General features: G+C 37.5%; 1 protein-coding gene across 15 annotated transcripts in view; it reads right to left on the bottom strand.

Moving 5' to 3' along the window:
• SYTL5 (synaptotagmin like 5) overlaps positions 1–15,775 on the bottom strand; it is a 241,372-nt gene that overhangs the window by 64,444 nt on the left and 161,153 nt on the right. For all 15 annotated transcript variants that reach the window (XM_074029457.1, XM_005593281.4, XM_045384488.2 and 12 more), the window contains one exon: positions 9,168–9,377. In XM_074029457.1, coding sequence (XP_073885558.1) covers positions 9,168–9,377 — 210 coding nt within the window. The remainder of the gene's footprint in view (positions 1–9,167; positions 9,378–15,775) is intronic.

Raw genomic sequence — 15,775 nt, 5'->3', positions numbered from 1 at the left:
AGCAAGGTAATGAAAAATGCAAAACAAGATGTTCTAATTCTTAGACTGGGTAACGAATACACAGGGGCTATTTTTATTATTGTTTAAACCATAGGTATTATAGAGTATCTTGGATATGTACTGTATTTTTAGATTTAAAAATCTTTCTAGTTTATATAGATATTAAGGTACCATACTCATAGTGAACACCTCATTCTATACAAGCGTGGAGGCACTTGTATATAATTGATAGGTGATGCAAAAGAGCATGTCAAGGGACTCAAAATAGCTTCTTACCATTCAAAAAATCTTTGGGTAAATGTGGGACTACTCCAATATGAATCTTTCCCTTATAGCTGCACTATGAAAATTTGCTAAATTAGAGGTGATTTTGAAATGACCTATGCGGCAATTACTAATACTCACTCATCAGGCCAAAGATGACCAGATGTTTGTTCCACCTATGGACAAACAAGTTGAGATTTTTGCCCATAGTAATGAAAATAAATAAATAAATAAACCCCACATACCATGAGGAATCATGGAGAGTCTCAGTAAGAGGGCACTTGAAAGGATTTACTATAGGATTTGGGTTTATGTTAGTAATTTTCAGGAGAGTTCGGTGGAGCAGGGATTTTCTCTGGATTAAGAGATGTCAGAGAGTGGAGACAATTCTATCATTGGTATCTCAATAAATTTTATTTAGAAGGATGGCAGACTAATGCTAGGTTAAAGCTCTAATTGGTAAGAAAGTAGGTTATTCACATTAGTCAAGAAATGGGAATGTTTGGTAATTTGCGTTTTCAACAGTCACCTTGTTTTCATCTATGCTTAGATAAGATTATAAAATGTTCTTGTTTTGTTTACTTTATTATTGTTGTAGAATGATCTTGTGGGATTCTGGTACCCTGAGACTGCTTGATGTCCAACAGGATAACAGTATGGCCTACTTGTAAGTGCAAGACCAGCTCTTAACATCAAGGGACTAGGTTTGTCAGTGTGAGCCCAGTTTCCAGATGTCAGGGGCTGTATTTCTCTTTCTTATAACAAAGGCGTATACATTCTCTTCTGCACTCTGTGTATGTTCCACCCATCAGTACTATCTTTTTTGAAATTTATTTTACTGATAAACACTCAATATTTTTCTTCTATTTCAGTTATGTTTTATCCATTGCAGTAATCATTACCAATTAATCAAAAATAAAAATATCAGGATCTTCCTAATTTAAAAGGACAAAGATTCTCCCAAGGACATATAGCAGTGTAATATGTTGCAACATAGCATGAACATAAGATCAGCCCATCAATGCCATATTAGAAGTATTTCATGTTTTGGCCAGACACAGTGGCTCACGCCTGTAATACCAGCACTTTGGAAGACTGAGGCGGGTGGATCACTTGAGGTCAGAAATTTGAGACCAGCCTGGCCAACTCAGTGAAACCCCATCTCTACTAAAAATACAACAAAATTAGCCGGGTGTGGTGGCACATGCCTGTAGTCCCAGCCACTTGGGAGGCTGAGGCAGGAGAATCACTTGAACCCGGGAGGCAGAGGCTGTAGTGAGTCGAGATCACACCACTGCACTCCAGCTTGGGTGACAGAGCAAGACTTTGTCTTAAAAAAAAAAAAAAAAGAAAAAAGAAAAGAAAAAATATTTCATGTTTTGTTCCAACTCATGCTGCTTTTACGTTTTGGGCCTTTCTGAATTCAATTTGGTACTAATTAGAAAATACGATCTTTATGACCGTCTTTGTGTTGGACAGCAACTACCTCAGCTAACATAACAATGTGGAATTTTGTAGGTTTTATTAAGATAGAAAAATGAATTAACTGGCTGTGTCAAGGTCCCTTTTATCATGTTTTTATAGAGTTTAAAAACTAGGCTTACAGTCGCCAACTTGTTAGAATCAGAAGGGATTGGAGAAAATGTCAGGGGCTGCTCAGCCCATTATAACAGGTAACCTTCCTCTGTCAGTCCTTGCTGTAATCGTTTCAGTGCTAAAGCAATAAAAGCTCTTTACTTTTACCCAATCCAACGTAAATGACAATAAAGGTCATTTATTTCCAACTGATTAGAGAGTGAGTCACCTTCTGATTCATCTCATCTCTTAGAGGTCAGAGTGGGAATTTCAATTTTATGGTCTATTAAACATAGAGACAGCCCAGTGAGGCTGCAGTATTCTCTCACAACAAACAAAGAGTGTTAGCTGCCAATAAAATATCATTTATGCTTCCTTTTTGAAAACTACTCCTTGAATAGCAAACAAGATACTTCCAATACTGAGAGATAGTTTTAAGTCTCTAATATCACACAGACTAACAGTTGGAATACTGGAGAAGTAACATACTCTGATTTTCAGCTTTAAAAGTGAGAAGTAATTTTGATATGTCAAATTAAATACTCATCATGTAAATTTCTAGCTGTCACAGAAAGATATAACTGTAAGACAGGTTGTTGTCATAGAAGGGTTAGAATCACACATTGAAAGAGCTGTTTCTTCCTTAGGACATTTTAAGGCATCAAGACAGAAATTTATTAATGAAATAATAAACTCATCTTCCTCCTTATACTGTGTAACCATTGAGGATAGTCCATTTTTTATTCAACTTTGTATCCTTAGTCCCTAGTATACTTAACAGGTTATCAATAAACGTGTGGGAAAGATAGATGGATGGGTTAATGAATGGATTAATCATATAGGTGGATATTTGGGTCTATTAAATTATTGTTTCACCAATAAAATTAGTGCAATTGATTCAGAAGCTCTGTATCAATGCACTAACATGTCCCAAGGAAGACACAGAAGTTTTGATTTGTTATTATTTATTCTTGTACCCTCTGACAACCACTTATGTTATATCTTTATGTGACAGTTAGGAATTTACTTTGTCCAGAGGGCAAATGTATTTGGCATGGCTCATTTCTTTTTAAGCCCATGCTCCTGACAGAAGAAAACCACAATTGTTCTACATTTGTTCCACTTGCTTAAGCCTGAGACGCTTTAAGTAGAGGCCAACCATTTATTCATCCATTCAGTTGTTCATTTGTTTGTTTATCCATTCATCTATCCATTCATTTAACAAATATTCATTGAGTATCTACTATAGGCATTATTTTAAGCACTAGAACTACATCAGTGAACAGTACCGATAAAAACTCCTGCCCTTACATTCTAGTGGAGAAAGAAAAATAATAAGATAAATAAGTAAAATATAGAGCATGTAAGTATTAAGGGAAAAACCACAGGAAAGGGTTGTATTAATTTGGGTAGGCTAGCTTCTAAAACAACCTCTGAATTCCACTGGCTTATTTTAGAAGTTAATTTCTCATTAAAGGAACTTAAAGTTAATCTGATAAAATGTAGGAGAGAGGTATGAGTGACTTAGGCCTCTAGTTACCATCCGTACTAAATAGCAAATTAGTTGATGGCAAAATGTGTGAATACACAATATCCTTGGATCTTTTATTGAAAAGTATACTTCAGTAATTACAAGTGATATTTAGAAGTTAAAGTTCTCCCCATACAGAAGCTTGAGATGACTTATAATTGATTGAAGAGCTTTTGAGTCACAGTCCCTGGTTACTGTTGTCTAAGTGAGTGAGGGCCTCAGGTGTAAAGAATAGGGTGAACAAACATGATATATAAATGAAAAAAATAAATACTAAGGATCAAATAGTATTATATAAATTTAGAGAAATAGTTATTGAGAAATTCCCCCATAAATCCTCAGACTCCATAGTTGAGGACTAGCAAATCAGTGATTTGTTAAAATTCCATTTTCTTCTTCATTGCTCTAAAATGGAAAATCTCATCCTGGCAGAATCTGGTAGGAAAAGAGCTGTGTGAAAAAATAAGAAAGCAAGCAAACAAACAAAAACCCCCAAAACTTTTAAACTCATCCCAACTTTACTAACACACATCTGACTCTTAGCGTTCTTGTTTACACTATCCGCAAAATGTAAAACCAGTTGCCTATGTTATCTAATAGGTGTGTTATGAGTCTCTGAAGGAGTATTCCCTATGAGTTTATGTGATCCAGAAACAGATCAGCCCTCATGGGGACCAAGGTCCCAATTTTGAAATTAGTTCAATCCTTAACTTGATTAAGGTAATCTTGAATATGCAAGAGCCTTATCCTAGTTCCCTTCCAGAAGAAAAATGTACATTCTCAGTAGAGGCATATTACACAGAGTCTCATTAAGTCCTACTGTTTTTTCATATATTTTGATCATCAATAAAAAACTACTAAGTTTATGGGAAGAAAGACATGACCAAAACCACAAGAAACAATAAACAATAGAAATAGTCCCATAGGGGACTCAGATAACAGAGCTATAATTTATACATTTTAACATAACTCCAAATAATTATTTCAAAAAATTGCAAGAAAAAAATGAGTAGGTCAGCAGACAGTTAGAAAACATAACAGAAGCAAAATGAAAATTCTAAAACTGAAAAACACAGTAACTGAAGTTAAGAATTAAATGGATATATTTAATAGCAAATTAGACACAAAGGCAAGATTCATGAACTGAAATATAGGTCAGACAAAATATACAAACTGAGTTTATAGATATAAATGGATAACAATTACAGAAAAGAGCATACAGATATATAAAAGATGTTGAATATTACTAAGATGTATATCTTGACTACCTGGCATAGAGGAGACAGATAATGGGGGGAAAGAAATATCTAAAGAGATATTCCCTGAGAAATTTTCAAATATGACAAAAGATATTAATGTACAGGTTCAAGATGTTCTAGGAACATCAAGATAGATAAATACAAAGAAAATCAGACATAGGTTTGTTATAGTAACTGTTGAAAACACAACAGAAAAAGGGAAAATACTAAAAACGTTTTAAAAATATTACCTTCAAAGGAACAATAATATACTGATAGCTGATTTCCTAATAGAAACACTGGAAATCAGAAGCCAACAGAATCTTCAAATTACTGAAAGTTAATAATGTCCAACCTAGGATTCAATAAGCAGTGAAAACATATTTGAAAATTAAGAGTGAAATAAAGCCATGCTAAGAAAAAAATTGAGAGTACTCACCACCAGCAAAGCCACACTAAAGGAAATACTAAAGAGTACCCTTTAGGAAGAAGAAAAATTATTCTAATGGAAGCGTAGAGATATACTAAAGAATAAAGAGCAGTGGGAAGGGAACTATGTAGTAAATCTAATATATAAGCAAATATAATCAGAACTAAAAGGATAAATAGAAAATCCACAATTATTATTGAGAGAATTTAGCATACCTTTCTCGATATCTGACTGGATATGCAGATTAAAAATCACTAAGTATATGGAAGACTTAGACAATCCAATTAACAAACATCACTGAATAGAGTTATCTAGGGTACTCAAATCAGCCACTGCATAATTCCCATATTAAAATATAAAAATCAGTTTTTAATTCACAGTATGCACAAAAAATAAGTTTCAGGTGGATTATAAGTTTAAAGAAAAAAGGTAAGACAATAACAATTACGAAACATCACATAGCAGAATACTTTCATGATTTTGGTGTTAGGGAAAGTTTTCTTCAACAGGATTCAGAAAAAAATCCCTCTAGTAATCCAGGAAACAATTAACAAATGGAACTACTAAAAAGTAGAGATTTCTGTTCATAAAATGATACCATTAAGACAGTGGAAAGCCAAGTCAGGAGGTGAGAGAGGATATCTGCAATATGGGTAACCAACATAGCTTGTACATAGAATATAGAAAGAGCTCCTTCAAATCAGTAAAATATTACGTTGAAATCCACATATTGTTTATTTCATTGGTGTTCATCCTCCCAGATCTGTAGAAGGAAGTTTGCTGATGACAGAAAGGACTAAGAAAACTTTATTTATGTGAGATAAAGAATTGAGAATAATTGCTGACATAAATCAAAATAACGTATCCAAAGTAAGCAATAAAAGAACTTAAATGATTCGTTTCTTTAAAACTGTTTATCTAAAGCAATCTACAGATTCAATGCATTCTCTATTAAGATATCAATTACATTTTTCACAGAACTGCAAAAAAAATATATTAAAATTTACATGGAACCACAAAAGACCCAGAATAACCAAAGCTGTCCTGGGCAAAAAGAAAACTGGAGGATTCACGTTACCTGACTTCAAATTATACCACAGAACTATAATTTCTATGTTTTTATGCTGTAGAACATATGCAAATCAGCAATGTACTGGTATAAGAACAGATGCAAAGACCAATGGAACCAAATAGAAAACCAAGAAACGTATCCATACATCTACAGTGAGCTCATTTTCGATAAAGGTGCCAGAATCATACATTGGGGAAAGGACAGTCTCTTCAATAAATGGTGCTGGGAAAACTGGATATCCACATGCAGAGGAATTAAACTAGACCCCTATCTCACACCATATACAAAAATCAAATTGGAGTGGATTAAATGCTTAAATCTAAGATCTCAACCTATGAAACTACTATAAGAAAACTTTGCAGAAAAATCTCTAGGACGTTGGTCTAGGCAAACACTTTTTGAGAAATACCCCACAAGCACAGGCAATCAAAGCAAACATGAGCAAATAGGATCATATCAAGTTAAAAAGCCTCTGCACAGCAAAGGACGCAGTCAACAAAGTGAAGAGACCACTTGCAGAATGGGAGAAAATATTTGCAAAGTACCCATCTGACAAGGAATTAATAATAAGAATATATAAGGAGCTTGAACAACTCTACAAAAAAATCTAATAATCTGACTAGGAAAAAATCTAATAATCTGATTAAAATGGGCAAAAGACCTGAACAGACATTTCTCAAAAGAAGACATACAAATGGCAAACATGCATATGAAAAGGTGTTCAACAACATTGATCATCAGATAAATGCATGACAAAACTACAATGAGCTGTTATCTCACTCCAGTTAGAATGGCTTTTATTCAAAAGACAGGCCATAACAAATGCTGGTGAGAATGTAGAGGAAAAGGAACTTTCATACACTGTTGGTGAAAATATAAATTAGTAAAACAACTAGGAGAACATTTGGAGGTTCCTCAAACTACTAAAAATAGAGCTACCATACGATCTAACAATCCCACGCCTAGGTATATACCCAAAAGAAAGGAAATCAGTATATTGAAGAGATATCTGCGCTCCCATGTTTACTGCAGCACTATTCACAATAGCCAAGATTTGGAAGCAACCTAAGTGACCATCAACAGATGAATGGATGAAGAAAATGTGGTACATATACACAATGGAGTACTATTCAGCTATAAAAAGGAATGAAATCCAGTCATTTGCAACAACATGGATGAAAATAGAGGCCATTATATTAAGTGAAATAAGCTAAGCACAGAAAGACAAACTTTACATGTTCTCACTTATTTGTGGGAGCTAAAAATTAAAACAATTTAACTCATGGACATAGAGAGTGGAAGGATGGTTACCAGAAGCTGGGAAGGATAGTGGGGGTCGAGGGAAGTGGAGATGGCTAACAGGTATAAAAATAGTTAGACAGAATGAATAAGATCTAGTACTTGATAGCGTAACTGGGTGACTATAGTCAATAATAATTTAATTTTACATTTAAAAATAACTAAAAGAGTATAGTTGGATTGTTTGTAACACAAAGGATAAATGCTTGAGGTGATAGATACTCCATTTACCCTGATACAAGTATTACATATTGCAAGCCTCTATCAAAACATCTCATGTACCCCATAAATATATATACCTGCTATGTACTCACAAAAATTAAAAACTAAAGAAGAGAAAAAGTAACCCTACTTATCTCAATCAAGTATTAAAACATAGTTTGAATTGCTCTATTCAGGATCACTTTTGTGAAACAGTACAGGGAACATAACATTCGCTAAAAATGTAAGCACTGAATATAGGCATCTTCAACAGAACAGTAGTCCTCATTTAGAGAAGTTGAAAATGAAAGATCACTTCTACTACCTCACTATTTACTTTTCCTCTCAAGACAACCCCTAAACTATTATAACAGGATGAGTTAATTAGTTGAAAAACAAAACAAAAACCAATGAATTGGAGTGATGCCAGCATCCCCTACTTCATTCACAGGAAAGGTAGATCAACACTCAGCTGCCTTGAGATGAGATTATGAGGCACCTCCCAGAGCAAGGAGACAGACATTGGGAGGGAGAAAACATACCAGTAGATTCAGGGGAAATTTCTCGAAAGGGTGAGAATAGTAGAGACTGAATCAGACTAAGACTGGTTTAATTGAACTGAGAAAACAAGGACTCTTGGCTTTCACCCACGTTGGCAAAGTGAAATTTGTGCTCACTGCACTCCCACAGGAAAATGGGAAGATTCCCTCCCTTCGTTCTTTCTCAAGGAAAGGTAGGTTTGGAGGAAATTCGGGAACTACTCCAGCTTTACTTGTCAACTAATGTGCAGAGCAGGCTGAACATGTGAGAATCATATTGCCAGTCACCTCAAATGACTAAGAATGTCTCAGGGGAATTATCTGTGCCTTCTGAGGAGCCATGTGAAGCCAAGAGGGGTCCTGAGACAAGGATGCTCAGGGGCAGTTTTTAAATACAGAAAGAGTGGCTGGGTGCAGTGGCTCATGCCTGTAATCCTAGCACTTTGGGAGGCCAGGGCTGGAGGATCCCTTGAGTCCAGGAGTGCAAGACCAGCCTGGACAACACAGCAAGACCCTGCCTCTTCAATTAGCTGCATATAGTGGTGCACGCCTGTAGTCTCAGCTATTCTGGAGGCTGAGGTGAGAGGATCACTTGAGCCCAGGAGGTCGAGGCTTCAGTGAGCCATGATAACAGCCACTGCACTCCAGCCAGGGTGACAGAGTGAGATCCTGTCCCTAAAATAATAGTATTAATAATGATTAAAAAGAAAGATATATGGTTCAGTGAGGCTTCCAATTTTACAATGCTTTGCAGTTTTTAAAAAAATATTCTTTCTGTATCTGCCTCGCTCTCTCTCTCTCTCTCTCTCACACACACACACACACACACACACACACACACACACACACACGCACACCCCAGAGCTCTGCCAAGGCATTGCTAAGCCTGTGATTGGGATGTAATTTCACCTGCACTCTCTATCCTTAAACTTAAAATACTCTTTTTCTCTCTTGCTTTCCCCACTCCAATCCCTTCAGTCATCAATCTCCACTTTCCATGAAAAGGCAAGAAACTCACGCGATTTTGTCACAGACAGTGCACTTCCAGCTGCCATCAGGGCCTGCAACTCGACACTCCCTGCATACCCTCAGTGAGCAAGACTGACAAGGGTCTCCCCGGTCAAAGATTAGGCCCAGGTTTCTCTGACAGTGAACACAAACTCTGCTGGCCTCTTGTTGAGTTTTCCCACTTCTACGTTTTGCTTCTAAGAGTTCATTTTTCAGCTTCCTGAAAGAAGAGGGAAAAAAATCACTTAAAACAAACAAACAAACAAACAAACAAACAGGAGCAGAGATATCTACAATGTCTAAAACAATGTCTAAAATAGATAGAATATTTGCCTCAAACAAGACTGCTTTAAACTGGGGGCCACCGTGCAATCTCACTTAGAATTTTGAAAAGGTGCCTATTTGGTGTCGCTACTTTCAATTCCCATCTCTTTATTTAAGAGATATTTTCATTTGGAAGAACATTTGAATCAAGGAGTTAGAGCCAAATATTTTCAGGAAATACAATTTCTCCCTCCAGAAGCAACAATCCTTTGATATCAGTAACCAAAAAATAAAATGTTTGTGTCTTACTTTTGAATTTTGACATTCTCTACTGGCACTATTATTTTGCTATTAGTATTTATTCACATTCTACTGTAACTTCTCTAGGATATATTTGATACCATAACACTAGAGAGCATGGTCCCAGGTTACAGGTATACATAGTACCTGGCTCTTTACCTGACTATATATACTACTTGAGGCAAGAGTGTGAGATCAAACTCAGCATCATTGTAGGCACAACCTTCATGCACTTAAGAAAAGTAACAAAGGCCCCCGGAGCCAGATGGCCGAATAGGAACAGCTCCAGTCTCCAGCTCCCAGCGCGAGCGACACAGAAGACCGGTGATTTCTGCATTTTCAACTGAGGTACCGGGTTCATCTCACTGGGGAGTGCTGGACGATTGGTGCTGGTCAGCTGCTGCAGCCCGACCAGCGAGAGCTGAAGCAGGGCAAGGCATCGCCTCACCTGGGAAGCGCAAGGGGGAAGGGAATCCCTTTTCCTAGCCAGGGGAACTGAGACACACAACACCTGGAAAATTGGGTAACTCCCACCCTAATACTGCACTTTACCAAGGGTCTTAGCAAACAGCACACCAACAGATTATATCCCACACCTGGCTAGGAGGGTCCCATGCCCACAGAGCCTCCCTCATTGCTAGCACAGCAGTCTGCGATCTAACTGCAAGGCAGCAGTGAGACTGGGGGAGGGGCACCTGCCATTGCTGAGGCTTAAGTAGGTAAACAAAGCCACTGGGAAGCTTGAACTGGGTGGAGCCCACAGCAGCTCAAGGAGGCCTGCCTGTCTCTATAGACTCCACCTCTGGGGACAGCGCACAGCTAAACAAAAAGTAGCAGAAAGCTCTGCAGATGCAAATGACCCTGTCTGACAGCTTTGAAGAGAGTAGTGGATTTCCCAACACAGAGGTTGAGATCTGAGAACAGACAGACTGCCTGCTCAAGTAGGTCCCTGATGCAATAAAAAATGATAAAGGGGATATCACCACTGACCCCACAGAAATACAAACTACCATCAGAGAACACTATAAACACCTCTATGCAAATAAACTAGAAAATCTAGAAGAAATGGATAACTTCCTGGACACTTACACTCTCCCAAGACTAAACCAGGAAGAAGTTGAATCCCTGAATAGACCAATAGCAGACTCTGAAATTGAGGCACTAATTAATAGCCTACCAACCAAAAAAAGTCCAGGACCAGATGGATTCACAGCTGAATTCTACCAGAGGTACAAGGAGGAGCTGGTACCATTCCTTCTGAAACTATTCCAATCAATAGAAAAAGAGGGAATCCTCCCTAACTCATTTTATGAGGCCAACATCATCCTGATACCAAAGCCTGGCAGAGACACAACAAAAAAAGAGAATTTTAGACCAATATCCCTGATGAACATCGATGCAAAAATCCTCAATAAAGTACTGGCAAACCGGATTCAGCAACACATCAAAAAGCTTATCCACCACGATCAAGTGGGCTTCATCCCTGGGATGCAAGGCTGGTTCAACATTCGCAAATCAATAAACATAATCCAGCATATAAACAGAACCAAAGACAAGAACCACATGATTATCTCAATAGATGCAGAAAAGGCCTTTAACAAAATTCAACAGCCCTTCATGCTAAAAACGCTCAATAAATTCAGTATTGATGGAATGTATCTCAAAATAATAAGAGCTATTTATGACAAAGCCACAGCCAATATCATACTGAATGGGCAAAAACTGGAAGCATTCCCTTTGAAAACTGGCACAAGACGGGGATGCCCTCTCTCACCACTCCTATTCAACATAGTGTTGGAAGTTCTGGCTAGGGCAATCAGGCAAGAGAAAGAAATCAAGGGTATTCAGTTAGGAAAAGAAGAAGTCAAATTGTCCCTGTTTGCAGATGACATGATTGTATATTTAGAAAACCCCATCATCTCAGCCCAAAATCTCCTTAAACTGATAAGCAAATTCAGCAAAGTCTCAGGATACAAAATTAATGTGCAAAAATCACAAGCTTTCTTATACACCAGTGACAGACAAACAGAGAGTCAAATCATGAATGAACTTCCATTCGCAATTGCTTCAAAGAGAATAAAATACCTAGGAATCCAACTTACAAGGGATGTAAAGGACCTCTTCAAGGAGAACTACAAACCACTGCTCAGTGAAATAAAAGAGGACACAAACAAATGGAAGAACATACCATGCTCATGGATAGGAAGAATCAATATTGTGAAAATGGCCATACTGCCCAAGGTAATTTATAGATTCAATGCCATCCCCATCAAGCTACCAATGACTTTCTTCACAGAATTGGAAAAAACTGCTTTAAAGTTCATATGGAACCAAAAAAGAGCCCGAATTGCCAAGACAATCCTAAGTCAAAAGAACAAAGCTGGAGGCATCACGCTACCTGACTTCAAACTATACTACAAGGCTACAGTAACCAAAACAGCATGGTACTGGTACCAAAACAGAGATATAGACCAATGGAACAGAACAGAGTCCTCAGAAATAATGCCACACATCTACAGCCATCTGATCTTTGACAAACCTGACAAAAACAAGAAATGGGGAAAGGATTCCTTATTTAATAAATGGTGCTGGGAAAATTGGCTAGCCATAAGTAAAAAGCTGAAACTAGATCCTTTCCTTACTCCTTATACGAAAATTAATTCAAGATGGATTAGAGACTTAAATGTCAGACCCAATACCATAAAATCCCTAGAAGAAAACCTAGGTAATACCATTCAGGACATAGGCATGGGTAAGGACTTCATGTCTAAAACACCAAATGCAATGGCAACAAAAGCCAAAATTGACAAATGGGATCTAATTAAACTAAAGAGCTTCTGCACAGCCAAATAAACTACCATCGGAGTGAACAGGCAACCTACAGAATGGGAGAAAATTTTTGCAATCTACTCATCTGACAAAGGGCTAATATCCAGAACCTACAAAGAACTCAAACAAATTTACAAGGAAAAAACAAACAACCCCATCAAAAAGTGGGCAAAGGATATGAACAGACATTTCTCAAAAGAAGACATGCATACAGCCAACAGACACATGAAAAAATGCTCGTCATCCCTGGCCATCAGAGAAATGCAAATCAAAACCACAATGAGATACCATCTCACACCAGTTAGAATGGTGATCATTAAAAAGTCAGGAAACAACAGGTGCTAGAGCGGATGTGGAGAAATAGGAACACTTTTACACTGTTGGTGGGATTGTAAACTAGTTCAACCATTGTGGAAAACAGTATGGCAATTCCTCAAGGATCTAGAACTAGGAATACCATTTGACCCAACCATCCCATTACTGGGGATGTACCCAAAGGATTATAAATCATGCTGCTATAAAGACACATGCACACATATGTTTATTGTGGCATTATTCACAATAGTAAAGACTTGGAATCAACCCAAATGTCCATCAGTGACAGACTGGATTAAGAAAATGTGGCACATATACACCATGGAATACTATGCAGCCATAAAAAAGGATGAGTTTGTGTCCTTTGTAGGGACATGGATGCAGCTGGAAACCATCATTCTCAGCAAACTATCACAAGAACAGAAAACAAACACCACATGTTCTCACTCATAGGTGGGAACTGAACGATGAGATCACTTGGACTCGGGAAGGGGAACGTCACACACCAGGGCCTATTATGGGGAGGGATGGCATTGGGAGTTATACCTGATGTAAATGATGAGTTGATGGGTGCTGACGAGTTGATGGGTGCAGCACACCAACATGGCACAAGTATACATATGTAACAAACCTGCACAGTGTGCACATGTACCCTAGAACTTAAAGTATAATATTAATAAAAAAAGAAAAGTAACAAAGACATTGCCTATCATTTCAGATGAGATCAGGTGGATTCAGGGTGGTGTGGCTGTAGACCGCCTACCATTTCACACTGAAAAGCTTCTGCTTAGCATTTGAAAGTTTCCAATAATTTCTATTAGCCTATGGGCTTTGCTGTTAGACATACCTATGTTTAAATTCGGGTTCCATAATGAATAAGCTGTCCAGCCTCAGGCAATGATTTACCCACTCAACCCCAGTCTCTTCATTTCTAAAATGCGAGGAATAATATTCCTTCATGATTGTTTTAAAGATTAAATGAGATGATAAATCTAAAGTTCCCAGCATGCTGCCTGGCACATTGGTTCTAAAGAAATGTTAGCTCCATGTCCCTTCTTTTACTACCTGACATGGAATTTATTTATCTATCCTTTAGAAAATTGCTATTCCAAGTGTGGTCCTTGTTCCAGCAGCATCAGCATCACCTGGGAACATTTTAGGAATGCAGAATCTCAGGCACTGCCTTAGACCCTATTGGATCAGAACCTACATTTTAACAAAATTTTCAGGTAATTAGAGTCTGAGAAGCATAGCTTTGGCAGATTCAGTCTCAAATTTGGCTATATATTGGAATCACTTTGGAAAGATTTTAAAAATACTGATTCGCAAATCTCACTTCCACAGATTCTAACGTAATTAGCTTTGAATGTGGCGTAGGTAATGGGATTTTTAAAAGCTTCACTGTTTATTCCAATATATTGCCAAATTTGGAAAACACTGCTCCAGAAGACAGGTTCCTTCTCACTTAAATGCTTCACAGACATGTCATTGCTTTGTGTTACTGAGTCAATCCCTTCTTCAACATAGAATGTCTATGTTCCAGGAAAAAAAATTGAGAATCATCCCACACGTTTTATACCATATCCTTTTACATTTGTGGTGTCAAACTTTGTCATGCCCATCTAGACTAGCATCTTCCCAAAGGCAGGAACAAAGGCCTTAGTTTTTTGTATATACTGGTCAGGATCCAATTCCATGCTAGGTTATAAAGCAGTTGAATATTTAAAGCTATTTATTATTTCTTTTGATCTTTCAAACTAGCTTCTGAGGTATTATAAGATTCATGTTAAACATAATAAGTAGTACAGATGGAATCAGAAATCAAGTCATTTATTTCCCAGCCTGATGAGAGATTCAGAAAAAGAGAATTTTCAAACTGTAGAGCAAAGTTTTTAAAATCTTTGACTTAATGTCTCATTCATTCATCCAATAAGCACTTATAGTAGCCTACACTGTGCTAGGCATTCTGGTATTGAGAAAAAAATGAGTCTAAACAAAACATCTACTAAGAATTACCATTACCCTTTATGTTAGTTAAAGAGACAAATGACACATGATGACTCATGTGTTGCAACAGGCAGCCATACTAAGCACTTTTATGTCCCCACCAAGTTTGTGGTAATTTGTTACAGCAGCCACAGGAAATGGATATACCCTCGATTTGGCCTCATTTCTTACTGAGTACAACATTCCTGGGCATAACACAGCCAACTCCCTGGGCTTTCAGTTCTTTGACCTGGTCATCTTCTTTGACCTTTCTGTCCATGTGCACCATTCACTCTCATGAAGAAACCCTGGAACTTGTTATCTCTAGAAATTATGTTATATCCAAAATCATGAATTTAAGCACCGTTGAAGCCATTATTCAGTTCTAATGAGTATATCACTTTCTCATTATCCATCAGTTCTCCTCTCAGCCTCACTTCCCCTTGGAGCCAGAACAGAAGGAACCCTGCTTGGGATTGTGCGTCTCCTACCCTACAAACATCCTGGAGGCAGAAGATCAGCTCTTTGAACATTCATGTGGATTAAACAGAGTGAGAAGATATCAACAGCCTTCTGTTATCAGTTTCACATGGAGAAATGGTAATGACAACAGAAAGGAGGCCTCTTTGTCCCATTACCAAATATTTCAAGCAATGATGCATACCTTTTCTCTCTCCTTTCCTTCAACATAAGCAGGCACAGATCCTTAGTAGGAGAAGAGAAAACGAAGTAAAAGAAGAGTAAAAGAACACCTTTATTCCTTCCCTGTGGCTCACTGCAGTGGCTTGAAGTGCTGTATGAATTTGAGGCATATGGGAAGGAGATTGAAATGGATAATAATGAATAACTTAAAAAATGTCTAAAATAGATAGAATATTTGCCTCAAATAAGACTGCATTAAACTGAGACCGCCATGCAATCTCA

The sequence above is a fragment of the Macaca fascicularis genome, chromosome X, assembly GCF_037993035.2.
Source record: "Macaca fascicularis isolate 582-1 chromosome X, T2T-MFA8v1.1".
NCBI classification, from domain to species: domain Eukaryota; kingdom Metazoa; phylum Chordata; class Mammalia; order Primates; family Cercopithecidae; genus Macaca; species Macaca fascicularis.
Note: the sequence above shows the minus strand (reverse complement) of the source record. Positions and strands in the feature narration are given on the sequence as shown.